Source organism: Melospiza melodia, chromosome 3 (genome assembly GCF_035770615.1).
Source record: "Melospiza melodia melodia isolate bMelMel2 chromosome 3, bMelMel2.pri, whole genome shotgun sequence".
Classification (NCBI taxonomy): domain Eukaryota; kingdom Metazoa; phylum Chordata; class Aves; order Passeriformes; family Passerellidae; genus Melospiza; species Melospiza melodia.
The window spans coordinates 15,275,465-15,297,592 of NC_086196.1; the positions used below are offsets into that span (position 1 = coordinate 15,275,465).

At 36.7% G+C, this 22,128-nt stretch overlaps 1 protein-coding gene across 3 annotated transcripts in view; it reads right to left on the minus strand.

Annotated features, from left to right (window-relative positions):
- NBAS (NBAS subunit of NRZ tethering complex) overlaps positions 1–22,128 on the minus strand; it is a 159,881-nt gene that overhangs the window by 134,182 nt on the left and 3,571 nt on the right. For all 3 annotated transcript variants that reach the window (XM_063150856.1, XM_063150857.1, XM_063150855.1), the window contains exons 2-15: positions 21,049–21,103; positions 20,329–20,365; positions 18,555–18,632; positions 17,574–17,621; positions 16,468–16,511; positions 15,956–16,089; positions 15,136–15,269; positions 14,919–15,017; positions 10,474–10,612; positions 8,978–9,043; positions 5,361–5,489; positions 3,439–3,502; positions 1,988–2,181; positions 650–907 (exon numbers count right to left, since the gene is read on the minus strand). In XM_063150856.1, coding sequence (XP_063006926.1) covers positions 650–907; positions 1,988–2,181; positions 3,439–3,502; positions 5,361–5,489; positions 8,978–9,043; positions 10,474–10,612; positions 14,919–15,017; positions 15,136–15,269; positions 15,956–16,089; positions 16,468–16,511; positions 17,574–17,621; positions 18,555–18,632; positions 20,329–20,365; positions 21,049–21,103 — 1,479 coding nt within the window. The remainder of the gene's footprint in view (positions 1–649; positions 908–1,987; positions 2,182–3,438; positions 3,503–5,360; positions 5,490–8,977; positions 9,044–10,473; positions 10,613–14,918; positions 15,018–15,135; positions 15,270–15,955; positions 16,090–16,467; positions 16,512–17,573; positions 17,622–18,554; positions 18,633–20,328; positions 20,366–21,048; positions 21,104–22,128) is intronic.

The window sequence follows — 22,128 nt, forward strand, 5'->3', positions numbered from 1 at the left end:
GATAAGTAAGACTCAGATCTGATGGACACCTCTGGAAAATCAAAGATTTTTCCCCTCAAATAAAAGGAACATGTTATTTAGGTAACATTATATTAGATATACATCAAATTTAGTCTGACAGCAGCATTCCCTGGGAACGGTAAGAGTTACAGAGTGGGCTGGTTTACCAGCAGAACAACAGGAATGGCACAGACAAAGCAGTCTGTCCAAGATCCCTAAAAACAGAGCAGTATCTGTTTGGTAAGAATGACTCAGAGGCTTAATGTGTTACATATATCTGAAAAAATAGGCAAAACATTCACAGAAGACTGTAAGTTAACCCACTCCTGGGCCAACAACAAGTGAAACTGATTTCATTCAATATATTTGCCAAGTCTTGCACTACATGCAAACACATGAGTACATGTCCAAGACTAGCCAAGCCAATGATACACAATGACTCCCAGTGGAAACATCACATCATTTCAGTTATCATACTGCTATTTTTAAAAAAGGATCCCTTTAATCAGGTGACACAGCACATTGAGAGTTAAGAGACTCTCAGAAATATGCACCTAAACCCTTTTGTCAATACAGCAGGAATTAAAAGAAAAAGCTCTTTCTAAATAAAGCTGATTAAAAGAGATTTTACTTTTCCTTCCAGACTTACTTTTCTCTGGTACAATTCCTCTGGAGTTGTGGATCTTAAGCTGACAAGGCGGAAATTCTTTGTAATAGTACGTGGCCGTTTCCGTGGAGGAGCAAATCGTTCCATTTCTGTTACAAAGTACAGGCCTTGCTTTAGGTAGCTGAAGTATCTGTCCTTAGCAGAAGTCTCCTCATCTGAGTCTGAGTCATCATCTCCCTCATCTTCATCACCAGGCCTGCTCTCCAAGCGCAATCTTTTTGGAACGAGTTTCACCTCACACTGCAAGAAAACATGAACAAGAAGCATCCACCTAGTACATCTTAACTAGTTTAGTAAGAACTGAGTACATCTTCCACTTCAAATTACAGAATCAACATCCTTCCTCCCTCTCTCCTTAAAACCCTTTGTTTCTCAGGTTGCTTAACCTGTTCCACAAACCTTGACTGCATCTGTCTCCTGGATGTGAGGTTTCATCCCTCACCTACCAAAGTGAAGGCTTCTTAGTAACCTACTTTTACCCTACACCTCCTGCATCAGCCAAGATAAGGCAGAACAGTGGAGACAGCTTTCCACACTTTCTATAGCTTTCTGCAGCATACAAGAGTGTTTTCAACTCTCAGCTGTTCAAATCAAGGTTTTCTATTCAATGCAATCTCAGACTACATCCTTAGGCTATGTTATGCCAGTCACAAGCTGTACATATTACTTCCAGAACAATACAACTTGCCAAAAACATACACACAAGCTTTGTACTGAGATTTTCTGATTCTAATGTTAAACTTTTGATTAAGATGTTTAAGACCTATTTCAATATAAGCTTTAAAAAGGAGTAATTTTCTCTGTTATAAAGAAAATTACTGGTTAACTTTATTACCCTTTACTCCCTTCTGGAATCCTACTAAAAATAAACAAAAAATATATATCTCTTATGTGGCTCTGCCTTCACTGTGTTCCTCATGTCTAAGTGAAACATGTTCACTCCTTCTTTATGAGTCATGCATTTCAAAGTGGAAGAGGGATGGTTGCAATGCTCTTCAGAACACTAACATACAATGCAAGGTTACTGTCAACACAAATTCTTTTCTGTTGCAAGTTTCCTCTCATTGAGACTCAACGTTCCAGGAGTTTTGCTTCTACTCTCCACAAGTTATTTATTATTTGATCAAGTTTTTCTTAGAACAGTTAAGCTGCAGCAAGTTCGGAACCCGCCTGCAATGCCCATCTACAGATAAGGAAGAAGAATCACTTTTCCTATTAGCAGTAACATCTTCTATTTTAACCCCCTACCTAAGGATCACATATAAAAGAGCAAACTGTTATACTGCAATCCACAAGGATACCTGCTTATGCATTGCTCACCTCCAGACTTAAAAATCCTCCATCATGAGCTGAAGTGACCTGGGGAGAACTCTCAAACCATTCACAAGTCTTTCCCAGCAGGTTCCTTAATGTCTTGACTGATGACACAGTCAATGCACCAGAGCAGCGAGCAAGGATGACAGAATTATCTGCCCACCAATTTACATCTATCAATGGGTAATAGGACTCTTTATCTAAAATAAGAATGCACCATATAAAGAAAGATAATGTTAAACCTCAGGTAAGAACAGAGGAGACTGCCATTATGAAGAAATACAGTCTAATCTAACAGATATTTATTGTTATATTTGCAACTTTGGTTCACTAAGTCTGTATTTTATATCAGTTATCTTTTACTAAACCATATTTGTATTAAATAAAGCTGTTGAGAACAAAAAAAAAAGTCACAATTACAAACATAATATATATAAATTATTTGGAAAAAATTCACAGTGAACTGATTAACTTGCACGAAAACTAACAGATTTTTCATCTATGATAAAGATCTACTTCATTACCTATCAGGCCATCCTCAACATGACAACAAACCTAATAGTGAAAATCAGAACAGGCTACAGTACTTTTGAGGACAAGTAAACATATCAAGATATTCCAAGAGGATGTTGTTAGGAAGGTTAAACTAAAAAACCAAGTAAACGAGAAAGTTTCTAGGACTGAGGATGGAAGCTATAGCATTTCCAGTCACTGTCTTGATTGTGGTAACTGGGTATTGGGATAAAGGGCTCATCAGAGAGTGGGATCATACTGCTCGCCCCCACATGTCACTTCCCTCTTCTCTGATGAAAACAACCTTTTCCCAAACAGCACTAACAAACAGGTCAGATTATTCCTTTTTTAAATAGTGCTTAACCAGCAGTGCCTACGTATGAAGTCAGATGAATTAACCTGAAGACAGAATCTCTCCAAAGAAAATATTAAAAAGAAGCAGGAATTTCTTAATAATATAGATGTGTATAAGCAGCAGCAAATGGATCATGGAATAGCTATTGATCTCTGCACTCTTGGAACAGCCATGCAATAACCAGGTGCTAAATGGCTGCTCAGACTGGCCTGAGCTTTCAGAAAATAATAGAGTGTGATGAGGTAAATCCAGTTAGAGGAAATTGCTTTAGAATTGTTTTTAGAATTTTAACTGGTATCTTTTAATTAAAGTAGCTTTCAAGATTTATTAGACATTTACAGGAAGAAACAATGAAATCCTGTGCTAACTGAAATACCAACTTTTTTATAGCTATATAAGCATTCCGAAAAGAGAATCTGAAAAAAAACCTATTGTGACAGTCATTTAGATCTACCATGCTACAAATTCAAATCATGCAATATTGGCACCCTGACTGAGATTTAATTCAGCTATTTCAGTCCTCATGTATTTGCATTACTATTTTTAACTCCACAGTGATATAAAATAATGATCTAACTGTACTGCATACCTTTTATTTTCTTTCTTTTTTCACTAGAGAGTCTCCAGTCTGGGTTAAGCTCATCATAGCCGGGCTAAAAAAAAAATGACATGCAAGTAACACAGAATCCGTTTATTTACTCTGTAGTTGACCCACTCAGTTTTCAATTAAAATGCTCTCTACAAATTCAAACTCTTCTCAAGCATAAATATACAACTGCTGCAGCACCATTGTACCTTTCCACAGACAATTAAAAGGAAAAATAAAAAAACCAAAACCACAAGTCATGGCCTGACCAGCTTTAAACAGTAATCATACCCAAAAGATTTCAGAAATAAAGGTTCTCCTCACCAGCAATCAAAAGCCAAGTGTTAGCTTTTCATGTCTATACACAGGACTGCAGGCACATAAAATAATCTCCAAGAGAGTCTGTGTAGTGGCCCTGTGTGACAGTCTAGCACAGTTCTCTAAGCATTTTCCCCAGCTGTTTTCATAATTATAAAGCCCCTTTGAAGACTAGTGCAAGAAAAGCAGCAGCATTATTAACTGAGGCACCACAAGGTTTAGAATTAGGTTGCAGTGCTGTTATTTTAAACGTGACTTAGCAGTGACAGAAATCCTGCCCCCAAGTGCAACACAGTGGAAGTACAGGAAGCTGAAATAACTAAAGCACATTTGGATAAAGCAGAAGGTGCTTTTCAGACTTGATTTTTCAGTAGAAAGAGGAGAGTCTACTAATTAAAAGTAAACATAAGGCCAGTCTAATTTAATTTCACACATATTATGAAAATACACATTATACTTGGACACCAGTTTCACCTATAAAAAAATTTTGAGAATAGTCAAGCACTAAATATTCCTTTGTATCACCCTCACTGAATTATGAAGTCCTGAATGCTCCTTCAGAATACATACTCATTATTACTAAAAACAAAGAAAAAATACAATTCACTGTAAGCATCCTTGAGCAAAATTTGTCTGAAGTATATATTAAAAACAGAGATAAATAGATATGCATATATAGACACAGTACTCATCTCAACACTAGAACAGAAATTCTTTGAGATTTTGTTTTGGTTGCTGTTTAAAAATGCTTTTCTAAATAAGCTTGAAATTACATTTCGATCCCATTTGTTTACCCTACTTGGAACGGATATTGGTTTATATCTCATAGGTTCAGAGCATAGCATACAGTACTCCAAGTGAAAAGCCTTTCTTTAACTATTAGTCAAGAAATTAATGGGAGGAAAATCAGAACACTTCACATACTAGTGTGCTTCACTTCAGATTTTTCACTTTTCAGAATGCATTTCCTCATTAAAATACAGTTGGGGTTTTTTTCTTTGAAAACTAATTAGCTTTAAATTTCCAGTGTTTTAATTCACACAAGTCACTAAAAGTTTGCCAGTGTCTGAGAAATTCCTAATGAAAGTTCCTCTACTTAGTTTTGCAAATAATTCCTGCAGAAAGCATCGGACTTAACAGCAAACTGATTAAGAAAATATTCTACAGCATCATCTGGAATCAGGTATGGTAAATTTTGAGGGAGGAATAGAATACACTAAGACATCCAGAATTTAGTTTCAACCAGTGAAACAAATTTAGCCATGTTAGCCTCTACTTCTCTTCTGTAACTGCATTTCAGTCTAATGGTGTTGTAGTCTAATTCTAACAGTGTTACCTACTTGGTACCAAAATGCCTCATGAAAAATTCATTGCAACATGATTGGTTCTTTTTCTTAATTTTTCAAGTTCACAGTTCATGGGAGTAACATAGAAAGATTATAATAAATGTAAGTATAGGGCTCTTGAAAAACATGGAGCTGACTGGGAAGCTTGTGTGTAGCTAACACACAGTTACCTGAACTCCTCTCACTCCTACAAAAACACAATTCTAGAGGAGCAGAGTAAGATATATAATTCAAGTTTCTAAACATGTACATTCTTCTTACCTGAGCAGTTTGGTCCCATTCTCCTTGTTGTCTGAGAGATGGAATAGACCAGATCGTCAGTTTTCCTGAGAAATGAATAGCTGCCAGAAGTGCTCCATCAGGAGAAAGATTCATCTTGAAAACTCCATCCTGCCGAACATGGCATCCAAGCAAATAAACAAACAAACATAATAAAAATATACACCAAGGAATACCCCAAAAAATTCCTCCAAATACATTTTTTTTCCTCTCTTTTAGAGAAACAAAAAATTGTACAATCTTCCACCCTGAAAAGTTAACATACCTTAAATTAAAATCAAACAAAAAAACCCTTATTCTAAAAGAAAAAAGTAAGAGATCAGTTGTGACATGGAAGAATAAAAACAACCTGCATAAAGGAAGAACACTATCTTAGCATGAGCAAATCTTTAGGAATGTAAACTTCTGTATCACACCGTTATATGGCAAATAAAACCTGGAAGTGCAGCATTCCTAAGAGAACACCCTGACAGCAATGCAGAGCTGCTTGAAGGGAAAAGCACAGGTTGTTCTCTGCACAGAAAAAACATCCAGCAGCCTCAGTTTTCTACTATTCTGACTCTCTTGTCCTGATTGCTCCTTAATAGTCTTCAAGAAAGACTATGACCAAACCACAGCTTAGTACAACTCCTCCTCCTTGGGAGCAAACTTACAGGTTGGTATTATTACAAATCCAATTCTTAAATTAAAGGAAAGCAAAAAAAGGGATACAAGAAATCAGACAATAAGAGATCTTGGAGGAGAACACTGTTCATTTCAGGACACTGAATCAAAATCCAAGAACCTCGAGTGACAACAGACCAAGTAGTAACATAGTGTATATCAGATTAAGTCCATATAGATAAATTAATTCAGCATTTGTACATTAACTTCTTTAAGGCTACAAAAATTCTCCTAGATTAAGTTTTCCATCAGCTCTGGACACTTTAAGAGGCAAAATACCTTCTTAAGGATTCACAAAATCCAGTGCATTTACAACTGGATCTGTATGCTATTTCCACAAGACACTCTAAATACACACTTACATTTTAAAGTCAAATTTAGTGACACTGGCAATAAATGACAATTTCCGAAAATACATTTTACATTTATTCACCCCTCTCTACTATGTTTTCAGGAAGATCATTCATTTCTTAAAGTGTCCCATCTTCCCTAAAAGACAGCAGGATACAGATTCCCAAAAATTACATTGTTCATAAAATTCCATTTTGTTAGCTCACTTTAAAAAACCTTTTAATAAAGATTCACAGTTAAATTTTTCCAAGCACGCAGCTAACCAATTTTTTTTTAGGCCAGCACCACCCCTCTCAGAAAATATCCCAACACAAACGAAGCATAGAAAAGTTAGCTGACATCCATCAATTAAGAAGTTTAAATGGCAGAATGTTATTGGTAGGTATTATTTTAAGATAAAAAATATTCTTTTCAGGTCAGTGTGTTTGTTGGGACTTGGGAGGTTTTTTTTACTATTATTTTTATTTTATTTCTTAGTCTTTTTAAAGTGCTAGGTATGCCAGAGAAGCAATGACAATCAAGAAATGTTTATTGTTGTACAGTGGTTTGCAGCTGTTGAGAGCACTCCTTAAATCGATGCCTAAAATGTGTTTTTAATTGAAAAGGAGAGCATTAAGGTTTTTTTTTAAACCCATTAAGAATTATTTATATTAGAAAAAAATTCATATTCTCTGACTATATTCTTAGGCAGCTGCAGTACTGCACTTTCAACTGTAATTTGCCCAGGAATTGTACATGCCTTCTAATGGAACTTCTCTCTTTACAAGCTAATTTGCCTGCACAACAGACAAAGAACAAAAGGATGTTAAAGCACCCAGAAACACAGAGGTAAAATATATAACCTGTTCAGATAACTGATCTTGAAAGGAAGTAAATGTTTACTCAGCAGACAGTAATAATTCTCTGGCTGTGAGATTTAGGTATTGGGTGGTCATTAACACACTCAAATTTATCACCCAAGTCCTGTTATCTATAAAAATTAATCAGTCCTTTGCCAAAGCAGGCAATGCTCCCCCTGTAAACAGCTCATCAGCTTAAGGGAACAGCAAAAGATGTAGAGAAACTCAGCAGGCTGGCACTTCACATTTTTTAAGTGTCATTTAACAACACTAAGAATCACATCCCAGTGTAGCCAGTTGTAATATACAAGTCCTCTAGCTGCTGTGTCCATCATATTTTAAATGGGATGTTAATTTCACACTGGGAATAAAAACTATACGTTATATATTCAAGCCATAATCTCTGAAATTAGATCAAAACATTCAAGGATAAATAAGTTTCCATATTTCTTCATTAATTTAGTATTGGCAAGCGCAATGAAGTTGAAGTTTAGTACAGCTACATGCAATACAAGCTTTTCAGCTAAAAAAGCTTAAGTCAGCTTTATCTTTAGCATTCTCAGTGAAGGAAATAAAATCTCTCCCTGTTCCACCCTTGAGAAAGATTCAGAAAGATTTGTTTTCCCTTTCCAATAAAGCAGGCAACTTCTTTCAACCAGCCACCTAAAACATCCCAAGAATCTATTAAGGTCATTTCTAACTCAGATCAGCCATTTTTCCACTCAGAGGGACACAGAGTGAAGGTGGTAGACAGATTCTTTACAGTTCTTTCCTTGTAAAGCCAAAGAAGGGAAAACAATTTCTCTTACAAGAAGGGAAAGGGGGATAGAAAAAGGAATCAAACCAAGGCTATACATGACAAGTAGACAAGAGATAAGAAAAGGAAAAGCAGTACTGCATGGGAAGTTCCTAAGGCATGTAGAAGAAAGCCATGAATGAGCACCACGTATAACACTTTAGAAATACAGAAAGCACACACCTACACTTCAGCACAACATTCAAGGTTTAACACTCATTCATGGCAGAGGAGAACATATGGTCTATACCCAGAATTTGTTAAGAATAAGTTGATTCTGATCAGCAGTTTCATTAGGCTCCTGGGAATAGAAGTCTGACCCATAATAAACATTGGAAGCTAATAAGCAAAATGTTTCCATAGTATCTCAAAGTGTAAAAGTAAAGTCCTTGTGTCTGCCCTATTTAAGCCATAAATTATTAGTTTGAATCCACCAATTTTTTCTTTCCCACATGGTGTGAAAATTGTGGGCTGAGGCTTTTTTGTTGTTTTCTAGTGAAACACATGTAGTGCAGAAGGCTGAGTTTTGTTCTTATTCTTTGGGCATATATTTTATTTGAGAAACATCATTACAATCTACTTTCGTGTTGTAGAATATATAACACATCTAACATGGTCTGATTATCACATTCATTAACAATAATTAGGTGGCTTCTAATCCTTTCTTTTTTGAATAAGGGTTTACATTTAATATTGAACTCTACATCTCTAGACCTCTTCCTGAAACCCAGTGACTCAAACTTCAGCAAATGAACTAAGTGGATTTTTAAGAAAACCAAGTAAGTGGCAAGCTACTCCATTTAATGCTAAAGCTTTTTGATTAATTTAATAGAATGTTAATTCCTAAGTTGCATAAATTAAAACCTACTTGCAGTCAGTCTCTCAGGTAGTCATTAATAGACAATTACGTTCGTAAAATACATTTCTGAGGTAGACCTAGATCTTAATACCTGTTCTGTTCCTCGCCTGCTGTAAAATCTTAAATTCATAATCCTTAATAATCCTCTTCTCTGTGCCTGTAAGAACAGAAACAAATCATACAATGAAAAACAATCTCCCACAGTTCCATCCACCAAAAATAAAGTAATATTTAAAATACTAAAATAACTTTGCAAGATTCTTTAGAGGTTCTGCAGAAAGACCTTAACAAATTAGAGACGGACAGTCACCAACCATATGAAGTTTAACAAGGCCAAGTGCCAGACTGTGTATCTGAGGTAACCCTGGCTGTGTGCAGAGACTGAGGAATGAGAGACTGGAGAGCAGTGCTGCAGAAAGGGTCCTGGTTGACAGTGAGTTGAATGAGTCAGCAGGGCTACAATATATGGCAGAGATGAAGCCATCAGTGTGCCCAAAGAAAGCCACGAGGATGGTGAAGGGCCCTGAGGGGAAGCCTGTGAGGAACGGCTGAGGTCACTTGTTCTGTCCAGCCTGGACGGGGCTGAGGGCAGAGCTCACTGCAGTTACAGCTCCTTGGGAGGGGAGAGGAGGGGCAGGCACTGATCTCTGCTCTGTGGTGACAGGGACAGGGCCTGAGGGAACGGCCTGAAGCTGTGCCAGGGGAGGTTTAGGTTGCATATCAGGATAAGGTTTATCACCCAGAGGGTGGCTGGGCACTGGAGCAGCTCCCCAGGGAAGTGGTCACAGCTCCAGCCTGACAGAGCTCAAGTGGTGTTTGGACAACACTCTTGGGCACACGGTGTGACTCTGGGTATCCTGTGCAGAGCCAGGAGTTGGACTCGATGATTTCTGTGGGTCTCTTTCAATTCAGCTTATTCTGTGATGTAACTATTTTTAAACTTCCATAAGACTGCCTACTTTAAAATAATGCAAGCATTATAAAATCCAGTTTGTATAATTCTATCAACTTCAGTAGGTATACATGTCACAGAAAAGCACTCCTCATTTGCAATTAAATTAACAACTCACTTGTAATACTAAGCAATACCTATATAAGAGTAAACATTGGAATTTATCCTGGAATATAGTAAATTTATTTCAGTATAACCAAGCTGTTACCAAATCAAACATTTACTTCTACTAGAAGCAAAAGAAATCAAGAGCTATAATTAAACTGAAATATTTATTTCAGGCGTGCTGCCTTTTGTTCTGAAGTAACAGAAGAACAAACTGTAACTTTTCTCCAACAAAGACAGGTAATATATCCCAATGTACAACTAGGAGCAAAAAATATTGTAGCTTGGAAATTTAGACTCCTTTCTTGTTTTTGGTTTTAAAACCACAAGTGATAATTAAGAACTTAAAGTTCAAATCATGCTACAGAAAAAGCAAAAATGGATGCTGTGGGAAAAAGATAACTGTTTAGACATATGTATCATAGCTTAGAAAATAGCAAAACATCCCACTAAATTCGTCTTTCATAAAGAGGTATTTATTGACCTTCCATTGACAATATTTATCCAGTAAAATGAGGAGAGAAACTTACTGTTCTAACATCATCTTCATAACTAGTGACCTGTTTGTAATGGGGAGAGCCTGACAGAATTCTCCAAGCAGATATTCCACAACCAGCTGCTTTAGATACTCCATCTTCATCTGTTTCACAGCCTCCTACAAGGAGAAGTCTGTAATAGATATAAAGATGCATTATGATTTCATATACTGCCATACTGCCACATATTTTTTAATTTTCTTAAGTCTATAGCAGTTTGCTTGGGGTAACAAAAGGTTAAATATACCAAGACACTTAACAGCCCAATAAACTTTGTGAAAAAATACCCTTAAATCTAAAAAACTTCAATATTATTCAAGTAACATTTGTTATTCGTAGCATAATTCCCAACATCTAGAATACAATAAGTCTGGCCACAAGTTTGAGTTTCCTTCTTACCCTCAAAAATGATTAAAAATTACTGCTTAAGCATATAACAAGTTCCAATCATTCTGTTTAAGCATCAGATTCTCATTTATTCAGATGTTGTACAAAAGCTACTTCTCTTTCACTGAAGAACTGAACACATTAAGGCTTGTCAATTCTGTTTTCTAAAGCCACTGCACCAATTATACATGAGTATGTAATACTTTTGTTGCATACCATTAGGTGGCATTTTAAAAACTTTTATGTAAGTCTTGTAATTATTACACTAAACTGTAATCATTACACTAATGCCACAGGTGGCATTTTAAAAACTTTTATGTAAGTCTTGTAATTATTACACTAAACTTGTCTTTATTACACTAAGCTGTATCACAGTATTTGCCCTTGAAGCCCTTTCACCTTATTAACAAGCACTTCTATATTTAACTGATCACTACTTTGATGAAAACTTTCAGAAAAGTAGTCTGTTTGGAAGCATGATTGTAATGAATCACATATCAAAAGGTAAAGTATCCACAATAAAAGGCACAACTGCAGGAGCCCAAACTCTGCCCTGGGAATGCTGCATGATCCCTTTCCCAAGGCTGCACCATTCCCCAAGTGCTCTGCCCCCAGCAGGGGCTGCCACTCACACAGCACAGCTCTGGCCACCAGGATGCCAAAACTACACCTCCAAAAGTCAAAGAAAGAATAAAGGAAAAAAAAATTCCTTCCACATTTAATCCTTTTTAAGAGATCAGTAAAGCTTATTTAATCATGCCAAGTCTCCTGCTAGTCACTAACCTACAGCAGGATAATTTTATACCATGGATGAATGACAAAATCGCACCATCAGGCTGGAAAAGAACCTCTGAGATCATCAAGACTAATCTATGATCAGACACCACCATGTCAACTAGACCAGCTCAAGGGATGGTGACTGCACCACTTCCCTGGGCAGTCCATTCCAATGTCTAATCACCCTTAATGTGAAGAAATTCCTCCTGATGTCCAATCTGAAACTCCCCTGGAACAGCTTAAGCCTCATCTTCTTCTATGTCTTCCTGGCTCCTTGGATGAGGAGGTTGATCCCCACCTGGCTACAACCACCTTTCACATAGTTGTAGAAAGTGGTAAGATCTCTCTCAAGAATGATGCTTAAAGTTCTCAAGAGTTTTGGTTATTCTCTGGTGTTAAGAATAACCTACAGCAGAAAAAAAGAAGTCACTTTCACCAAAAACTGCAACCAGAGACATGAACTTGAGGAAGACTAATGTTTTTTCCTTGCACATGTACTCTACACATGGCCCAGCCAACATGCAGCAGTTTCCAGGCTTCATTCCTATATCCTTAAACAGCTACATACTCCTGAGACCATCACAGAATTCCTGGAAAGCCTTTGAGGAACTTCACAATGCCTGTCACTGACAGGAAGAGCTAGCCAGCATGCTTTAGAAGCTTTTAGCAAGTTCTGCCAACTGTTCCTAATCAAAGGGTGCTTTGAGCTTCTGTTCTAGATAGACACCTGATTAGCAGGGGTCAGGAACCATTTCAACAAAACCTGGGAAAAGACCTATGTAAATGCCAGGCCTAGAGTGCAGCATTTTGCAGAAAAAGATGGGAAACAACTATGTAATTGCCAGGCCTAGAGTGCAGCATTTTGCAGAAAAAGATGGCTAGACCCAGTATTTGTGTACGATCTAAAAAAAATCACAGTGATGTGCTGCCAGGCTCAGTCTCCAGCACCCTCTGGAGCAGCTCCCCAGCACCTCAGAGGCCTTGACACAGACCATGCTCCTAAGGGAGGACACAGATGTGCAGGTCTTGGACTTGCAGTGACATGGCTCCAAGCAACCTCCTCTAGTTGACACTGAGGTGAAGGGGAGTGGATTAGATAATCTAAAAGAGTTCCTCCAGCCGCAAAAACTGGCTGCTCTTGCAGTACCTCAGTTGTACTCCACTCCATAGGTTTGTACAAAGTTGGGTTGAAGATAACCAGTGTAACACCAGTCTCAAGAACAAGCTCAGTTGAGGTAATCGAGAAAAACTTGATATGCCCTTCTTTACTTAGCAATTTTGGTACAAAAACTTTAGATAAATCTGAAACCCTCTAACTCCTCCATCACAAGCCCTTCATTGCAAACTTTATACTTTAGTATCAAACACATTCTGCAGCAATTGCAGATAACCCAGAAATGACACATTCAGTTCCAGATTAGGATAGCAAAACAAGCAGCTGTTGAACCTTGGATTTGAGTTTACAAAGAGCTCACAATGAAGCAGACATTTAAGTTTTGTCAACTAAAATGCACTGTAAATTCCATCCTAGACGAAAGCAGGATTACAAGAGAACACCAGCACTAGATATCAAACTCAAGGTACATAATACTTTTCCACAACAGTAAAAGTCATCACTGGATTTTTCCAAAAGGTATAGTTTCAAGTTTTCCTACAGATTCAGAAACATTCCCTACTGACATAGTCTCTTTGCAATTATCATACATGTAGCTGAAAAAATTAAGTAAATTAAGTTATTAACTGCTATTTTATTGCACTATAATGGGTCATGAGCAAATACACAGTAATACAGTAATGCAGTAAGTCAAGCCTTACAAGCAATGAAGAAAGATCAGTATAATTTCACCACCTGAAATTAAATTAAATGCAAGAAAGCACAAACTGACAAAGTTGAACACGTGTTAAGTGATCAAACACATTATTGAAAATTAAAATTTTGAGGCATATCAACAATTTTCTTTAATGCACAACTTTCAAGTACTTGTGTCCAAGCACTTCCAGAGTTTTTTGGGATAACAAGAAAGTTTCAGCAAGAGACTTTACCCACAAATTTAGAATTCTCCAATGTCAAATTTACAAGCTTTCTACCACAGACTACATTTAAAAACGGAAAAGACTTGCATCCATCAGGGGAAAAACTCTGGTTCTTTTGTTTTCCATCCATTCCATCCAATTATCCATTCTTTCAAGTGTCAATTTTTCAACTTTACTAAGCCACTCAACAGGCTGCACATAGAAGGAAATACTACAACCATTAAACCTGATCTGATGAAACGATACAAGGGGTTGGTTCTGCTGTCTGGTCATGGAGTGCTACCAAAGCTCCATAACCCACAACTATTACCTCAAAACTGTAAATTCAGTATATTGAGTAATAATGATGTGAAATCACTAAATATTAATTAAGTGGAAAGAAAAAGCCATATACAAAATAATCTCTCAAAAGAATAAGCTAGAAGAACATTACATCTCATTAATAATAATTTGTTTTCCTAAGATAGATATGACAGCTCATTTAATACTGAAGAATGAGAAGAAGTTTTTTCAACAGTGAGTTTCTTCTGGTAGTTTATAGCCAGGCCTAATTTCCATTTAAAAACATACAGTGATGTAACATTGCATGTAATATTGCACTGAAAGATTCAATCCTAGCAGATCTAATACAAGAAAAATATCTAGAACAAAGTTTGGTTCCTACAATTGAAGAGAAATAGAGTTGCTGAGTTTATCTTGGTACATAACAAATTGATACTAAAAAAGTGGACCCATTTTTAGCATATATAATAGGCTAACCAGGATTTATTTCAGTTACAATGAGCTCACCAGTAAGTCCAGCAGTGAATTCCAGATGGAAAAACGCAACAACAAAAAAAAAAAAAAACAACACAAAAAAAAATCCCAAAACAAACAAAAGAAAAAAAAGAAAGAAAAAAACCCCTAAATTTACCCTTCAGCATTACCCATCTTTCATCACATTCAGAAACCTCTTTTGAACCTATTCCTGACATTCTAAAAAGTGCATGTTGCTTATGCAAGGTACTCAAACAGAAAAGGACATAACTTTACTAATAGAATAATGAAAGTCAAGTGAGATGAACTAAGGTTCCTCTTTCATAGTAGAAAGAAACATGACTTGTTATCACTGATGCCCTAATACCAATTTTAGCAGGAATAGATTTTTCTCCCCCTCCCTATCGAACACACTTCAATGTTTATTTTGCCACTTTTTGTTCATCATTTACATACCAATGTCAAGTAGCAAACAGAACACTTACCTGTGACCAGGATGGTAAATGACAGTTGTTATCCCATGGGCATAGTGGCTGCCAAAGCTGAAACTATGACTTTCTTGAAAGCTTTGATTTGTTCCAACACTAGGTATGCCAGGAAAAAAAGATATGCGTTACTTCAGATTTATATTCTTTAAAGAGTAGAAAGAATTTCTCTGAAGTTCACTGTGGCATCTCAAAGCAAGTCAAAATTTATGCTTACCTCACAAGATAACTTCTCAGCTCTCCACGGTAATTAACAACAAGGAGCTCAGCTGACCACTGGGCACTTGCTTTGTATTCTAGAAAGATCAATCCAGCAATAGCGTAACTCAGATCGCCTGGAAAACTTGCTGTCTTTACCCAAAAATAAGGGCAGACATTGGGAGAGAAAGGGAATTTTTAAAGAAGTGTCTCTGTTACTGAAAGAACTAGAAAGTTAAATTAACTATATTGTATTTAAAAAATAAAGTTTCAGTTAAAACTAAATACATTTCCTTTTATCTTGATTATCAAGAAATCATATAATTACAATGTTTGCAAAGACAATATATTGAGGAAATACACTTGAGCCACCTTCACAAACCAGTTCAAAACACCCTTTGAACATGCAAAATAGAAAATATATTGTGTGGGGCCTGTCAACAGCAATTATCTAATATTGTACCAAGCAAAGTACTTTGGCAGAAATATTTCTTCATTTACAATTTGACTCTGCATATAAAGTCCAGATTTATTATCTATTAATACAAATTGTGGTGATTCCATACTTCCACTGGCTGATGCACCTACAGATGTACCACAATTTAGGACAGATGTAAAACATATCTTTTATGCTGTTGTAAGGGTTACACATGACTTTTGTTGATCCTATGGTGGGTGTATTATAGTAGAACTTTTTAAAGTCCATTTCTGTGTGGTATTCAGTGTAAGCATTTATAGCAAACTAAGCCATGACTTTAAAAAGGTCAAAAAGTGGAAATTACCCATGATCCTTAAAAAAATTTCTACTATATTGGTATTTAATCCAAGAGAGCTCATACCGGTGAAATGACCAAAAGCTCACTACCCATCAGGTCAAACACTTTGACTGTTCCACTGCTTTCAGCATAAGCAAGTAATGTGCAATCATGACTCCATGCCACTCTCCTCCACTGAGGGTTAGGATCCTTTGGCACTATGAAAAAAGAATAAAATTATTAATAAAAGCAAAAAATAAATATAATCCCTTAAACAGAACCAAAAGCCAATTGCATCAAAAAATGCAGGGGGCTTAGCAGCATTACAAGCTTTTCTCAGAGGAGAGTAAAGAAAGAAAAACCATGTATGTCTCCCAGAGCCATTAGTTCTAACTATAATTTCATTGCAAATTCAGGTTTCATATACTCAGAATAGAAAGAAGTGGCAGAGAGAGGGTAACAGAGCTAGTCACAAAGCAAAATTATTAAGAGATTCTTTCCAATGATTTTAAGAAGCTGAAGTAAACCAACACCACCATTTAGCAATGTATGAATAACAATGATGACACTAAGTAATAATGAAGAGGTTGCCATACCTTGACATTTTCCAACTATGGATACAAAGTCATCTTTTGCAGACCTGCAGAAATAAGACTCCTATGAATTTAGATACAAAAAAATCCACTGTTCAATTTTCTGTAACAGAACACTATAAAAATATTCCAAATGCACAATTCAAAGGCCTGCATGCCTCTAACTCCTTGTTCAAAAAAGCAGATAGTAACTTTCACCCTCCAGGCAGCTACAGTAACTAACAATAGTATTTTAGAGACTCTGCAACTTCATAAATACCAACATCTCTCATTTACTTGTAATGCTGTACAAAATAGGACAGCATCATCTCAGTGCTTCATATAACTTTAGAAAAAAAAAACCTAGTCAGTATTCTCTAGGTTACAATTTTAGAAACAATGCAAGAATATAGTTACATTAATACAGTTGAAACACAAGATTTATTTTATAGTCTTTAAGCCGACGTTTATGGTGCTCACACCACTTTTGATTGAACAATTTTCATACACTTGCTTCTTTTACATATAAATGGAAGGTCTGACCTTCTAGCAAATGGATTTTTGTGAAGCAAGTAAACACACTCAATCAAGATCTGTTCTACAGCTAAATGTGCTCTTGAACTGGCAAAGGAGAGCTTGTTCCTAAGAGAGCACAAGAAAAGGGAAAGCATCAGTCTTTACAGCAATCCACACCACTTGTGAAATAAGGTGAAGTATTAGACATGCCAGCTACTCCAAGAGAAGAACACTAGGTACTAGTTCCTTGTCCCATTTATAGGGGAGAATTTCTAGAGGGGGCAGAAAGGCAAAGGTTAGAAAGACCATCATTTGTGCTGAGTGTTTTTGAGGATCTCGATTGTTTTTCTTTCACATATTGAAAACAGAGAGAGAGATACAAATATATACTTATATCAACACATCTGTTATAATTGAGGGAGTCAAGGACATTTTATGTTGGGTTTGGGTTTTGTTTTTTTTAGGCGCCTGGTTTTACGATCATTCCATGGATAAATTTCACAATATATAACATTGCAAAACAAAAAAATAAATCTGTGAAAGTATTGCTAGCAAATGACCAGAAACACTTTGTCAGAACTCCAGAGCTGAAGTAACAGATAATACTAAGTTACCTGATTTCTACACATTGGTCTTGAACAACTGCCAACAATTTACCATTGCTGAAAGAAAAAACAGATGTGAAAGTTCATTTAAAGTCCACTCCTTACAGAATGTGCATCAGAGTCCTAGGTACTTTTCTCTATGGTTAGATATAAATTGCCTCATTTAAAAATTAAAAAATATTAAAATCGGAAATATTGGGTTTTTATTAAAAATCAAATATCCATGCTATGATATTGCTTTCATTTCAGAGAAATCTATCTGCCACTCCTTTCCAGCAGCACTAAGAAAACAGCACAAGGTCTAAAATCCCACTGCATGAGAGGTCAGAGTAGCATTTGCTTATAGATAATTTTACAACAGCAATGCACACAACTATGTGTTGCTTTATCTGGTATAAACAACTATCATAATTCACTAAGTTATGTGTCTTTGCAAACAACATAAACTAAAACCTTCCCTACTACCTTCATGCAACCATGTCACTGAACCATTTTTCTGTGCTTACTTTAAAAGCCAGTGATCTCACTGATGCTGCTAAAATTCCTGCAGAACAGCTGGCTCTAGCCTTGGAACTCACTTCTCTCTGTGCACGGAACAGCAGACAAGTCTTGAAGGTATGCATTCACTTTCCACAAACATTAATTGCTTATTTTAAAATTATGCATCCTGCCAAGTTTTAAGTCTTTAATCAACTAAATTCAGGACTTGAAATTGAAAATGACTGCACTGCAAGTCACTTTGCCCCAAAAGCCAGACAGACATTCAGCCCTGAGTGAGAGGGGCACTAACTGAAGGGAAGCAGGTAGAAGCCCCTAGGCAGCACACTGAGGCCACCTGTGAGAGCCTCCAGTATTTCTCTTAAACAGAAAGAAAAGCACATCTTCAGCACAACACCAACTCAGCATGGCTGAGTGGGGATGGTGGAGGAGCAGAGGAAGCATTAATACATTCACTCCTGGCAGAAATGGCAAAGCATGGGAGCTGGTTACCTTGCAAGTACGAGGTGCCAGTTGATCTGCTTACTAACCAGGCGAACCAGTCCAGTGGGCAGAGAAAACTTTGCAGGGCTGAAATACCAAAACCATCAGGATCAATCAGAACACATAGAGAACCAATGCAGCACCTGAGATAGACACACCACACAACTCAGCTTCAAGGCACCCATCAGTTACCTGAGAGGGTTTGCAACTGAACATGAATCAACACTGCACCCTGCCAACGACAAAGGCTAACAACAGCCTTGTTTTTACTAACAGAACAAAACTGCATATTAAGGGAACTAATCATTCATTTATCACTCTTTACAATCTGTCACCAGCCAGTTTTGCTACACTCACTGAAAGAAGAATACCAGCAAACAGGAGGGGCACCAAGATGATCAGGGGATTGAAGTACTTGCCCTACAATACATCAGATGCTGTGGGAATTTTATTTGTTTAGCCTGAAAAAGCGAAAGCTTCAGGATAACAGAACAGCAGCATTCTCACTGATACCAGGAAGATGGGTGCAACAGAGGTACGTGGCTGGAACAGAAGAAACTATGACCAACCCTTTGGAGGACGTGGAAGTGCTGGGGTAACGGTTGGACTCAGTGACTGTAAAGGTCTTTTCCAATCTAAATGTCTCTGTAACTTCAAAACCAAGGAGGCTCCAAGATGACATTAAAAAGAGATTTTTTTCACTGCCATGAAGACAGTCAGGCACTTGAACAGGCTGACCAGAGAACTCTCTGGGTTCTCCATTCTTTAACCTTTCCAGGACCTAGCTGGACAGAGCCGCAAGGAACTCAGCTGGAATTCAGTGTTCTCCTGATTTTAGTGGACTTTAACCTAGAGGCCTCCCAAGCTCCCTCCAAAACTCTTTCATCAAATACATGAAAATAGCAACTAGAATAAATTATAAAAGCTTGAAATTCGCTTTTAACTATGACTACTGTAGGGAGGGAAGAAAAGTAGGTGAATTCTATCTACAACTGAGTTTGTACAACTAGACTCACATGACCATATGTTGCCCATAAACATCAATCCCTCATGAGAAAAGGGGTGGGGGGCAGTAGGTGCACAAAAATAAAGTAGAACACTAGCAATAGGGAAAGGAGTATTCCCTGCCAAATTCAAGTACACTACCATTTTCACAGGAAGTCACATTAATGTCCCTTTCCACATAACAGATTCTCCTTTAAAACAGGAAACTCTTATCTTCAAACCTGCTGAGCCATATAATGACTGATTTTCCAGAAACATTGTACTTACCCCAACAAATTTCTGGGACCATTTCATGACTTTTTGAATCAAAACTTAAATTTATAAATGGCATGAGTGCTGCTCAAACAGTTACCAAGCTTTTCGTATGAGTTTGAATTGTCAAAGAAAGAAAATTCAAAATTACTACTCCAAAGGAAGCGAACTCTGTCATGACATCATATCTGTCAATGAGGCTTAACAAAAAACCTCACAACAGCTTCCTTGGCAGTATCTCAGCTGGGAGTGGAAAGGACAAATATGTGTTTGGAGAAACCTGTTCCAACTGCAATGTTACTTCAGCTTCTGATAAAAGCACAAAGTCAAACTAGTACACACCAGTCTTCTTCTATTTAGACTTCAGCTGCAACTCAAATTATGAAAAGTGGGTATTCTAAGCATTCCTTGGACAATATTCTAAACAAGTGTTCAGTTTTACTCCCATCAGGAATTACTTTCCATCAAATCAAAAAGCTATAAAAATATTACCCAATATTTTTTGCAGTATTCTTGTAAAACTTACCTGTACCAGATGTACCGAAGCAAAAATAATGCAGGACCTATAATGGAAAGAGGTAAAAATTACACCTCTAGTAGTCTTAAAACCCACTCCAGGTTACTGCACAGGGAATCTCAAATTCTCATTAAAGAAAAAGGTATTGAGGGAAATATCCTTTATACTCGGACAACGAATTCTTATGTTAGAATAAATGCAAAAATAAAAAACAAACTAAACAAACAAACAAGAAAAAAATCCACTGCACATTTTTTTAAATTCTAAGAGAAATTCCTACTGGATGAAAATACAATTCAGTCACTGCCATTTAACACTTGGTTTATGCAATGTAACATCATCAGAATCTAAAACTTCCTCATAGAACTAACAGACAACCCAGTGCAAAGCATGTTAAGAGAGGGAAAAAAAATTGCTCAAATACAAACACAAAAAAAGCTCTGCAAAACAAGCTGTGCAAGAAATTAACAAGCTCTGCAAAACACAGAGCTTGTTAATTTCTAAGATGTATGGTTTATTAATTTGTCCCAACAAACTAAGGGAGACAAGAATGCTCACAAAATTGACATAAAAATAACACAGCCATTTCAAAATCAGAAAACATCTTCCTGAAAACAAATGCTGTATTCTACTTCCATCATTAGGCACTCTAAAGGGCAGAAATTTTAAAATTTACAAGCAATCCACACAGTCTTAGAAGGCATGAAGGCAGGAACAAGTAATATTTACCTGCAATTGCTCTAGAGATGATAAATGATGCACCATGTGTTCTGTTGCCTCTTGGCTGCAATTACAATAATAATCATCAGACAGCATGTCACACATTTTAACTTAAATACAATACTCATACATACATTCACTGATTAAGTTTAAGTTGGCTCCTAGCCTTCAAGTTCCTTATGTATTTGCTATTACTCACCACTTCATATAATGTCTACTTTAACTGCATAAGCTGAAACAGGCAATAATGCCAAATCATTTCAATGCCAAGATGCAATAAACAAAATGTGCCACAGATTGTCTATTGATTCAGCTTTGCCTCAATCTTTGGGTAGTAACAAAAGACATTGCCTTCTGATTATGTTCTCCTGTAAGGTATTATAAAGCACTCTTTTTATGCCAAATAAATGCCACAATGATCTGTAATGCCTAGCAGTCAAAGTACTTGGTGTGCAACATATTATGCTAATATCTAAGTGCTAAGTTACCTAAAGACTGCTCATGAAAGTTTCAGAAACATCAAGAAAAACAAACTATTTCTGAAAAAAGCCCCCTTTTCACATCATTGTGTACCATGCAATATGGCCACTCAGATAACCACCTATACTCCACAGCATCTCACACAGCCTTTCCACCTGCCCTGCTCTACTTTAGGCAAAGGGAGCAATTGCAGTCACTACACAAATGAAAGCACTCTCCAAACACAGAAAAAAGGAACACAAAACAACACAGGATATATATTCTTATCTATAAGAAGAGATAAAATTATTTACCAGTAAGAAGCAGAAAAAAAGATACAAAACTGAGACGAGAACAAGGATAACCAATAAGGAAGGATCCACAAACAAATCCTAAAAATAAGCAATCGTGCTTATACCTTTCTAATGAGAATATTACAGCACCACAAACTGAGCATTAGGCAATGACTGAATTTTCTCTTCCATTCAAGATAAAATACATAGACCAAATTTCTCGTTAACTGAAATATTCAGACCTCACCAAGTTACAAAGTAGTAAACACTGAAAGACATACAAATTTATCAACATTCTGCAGTATGTCAATGCTTAAAAATAATATTTGGGCTCCCA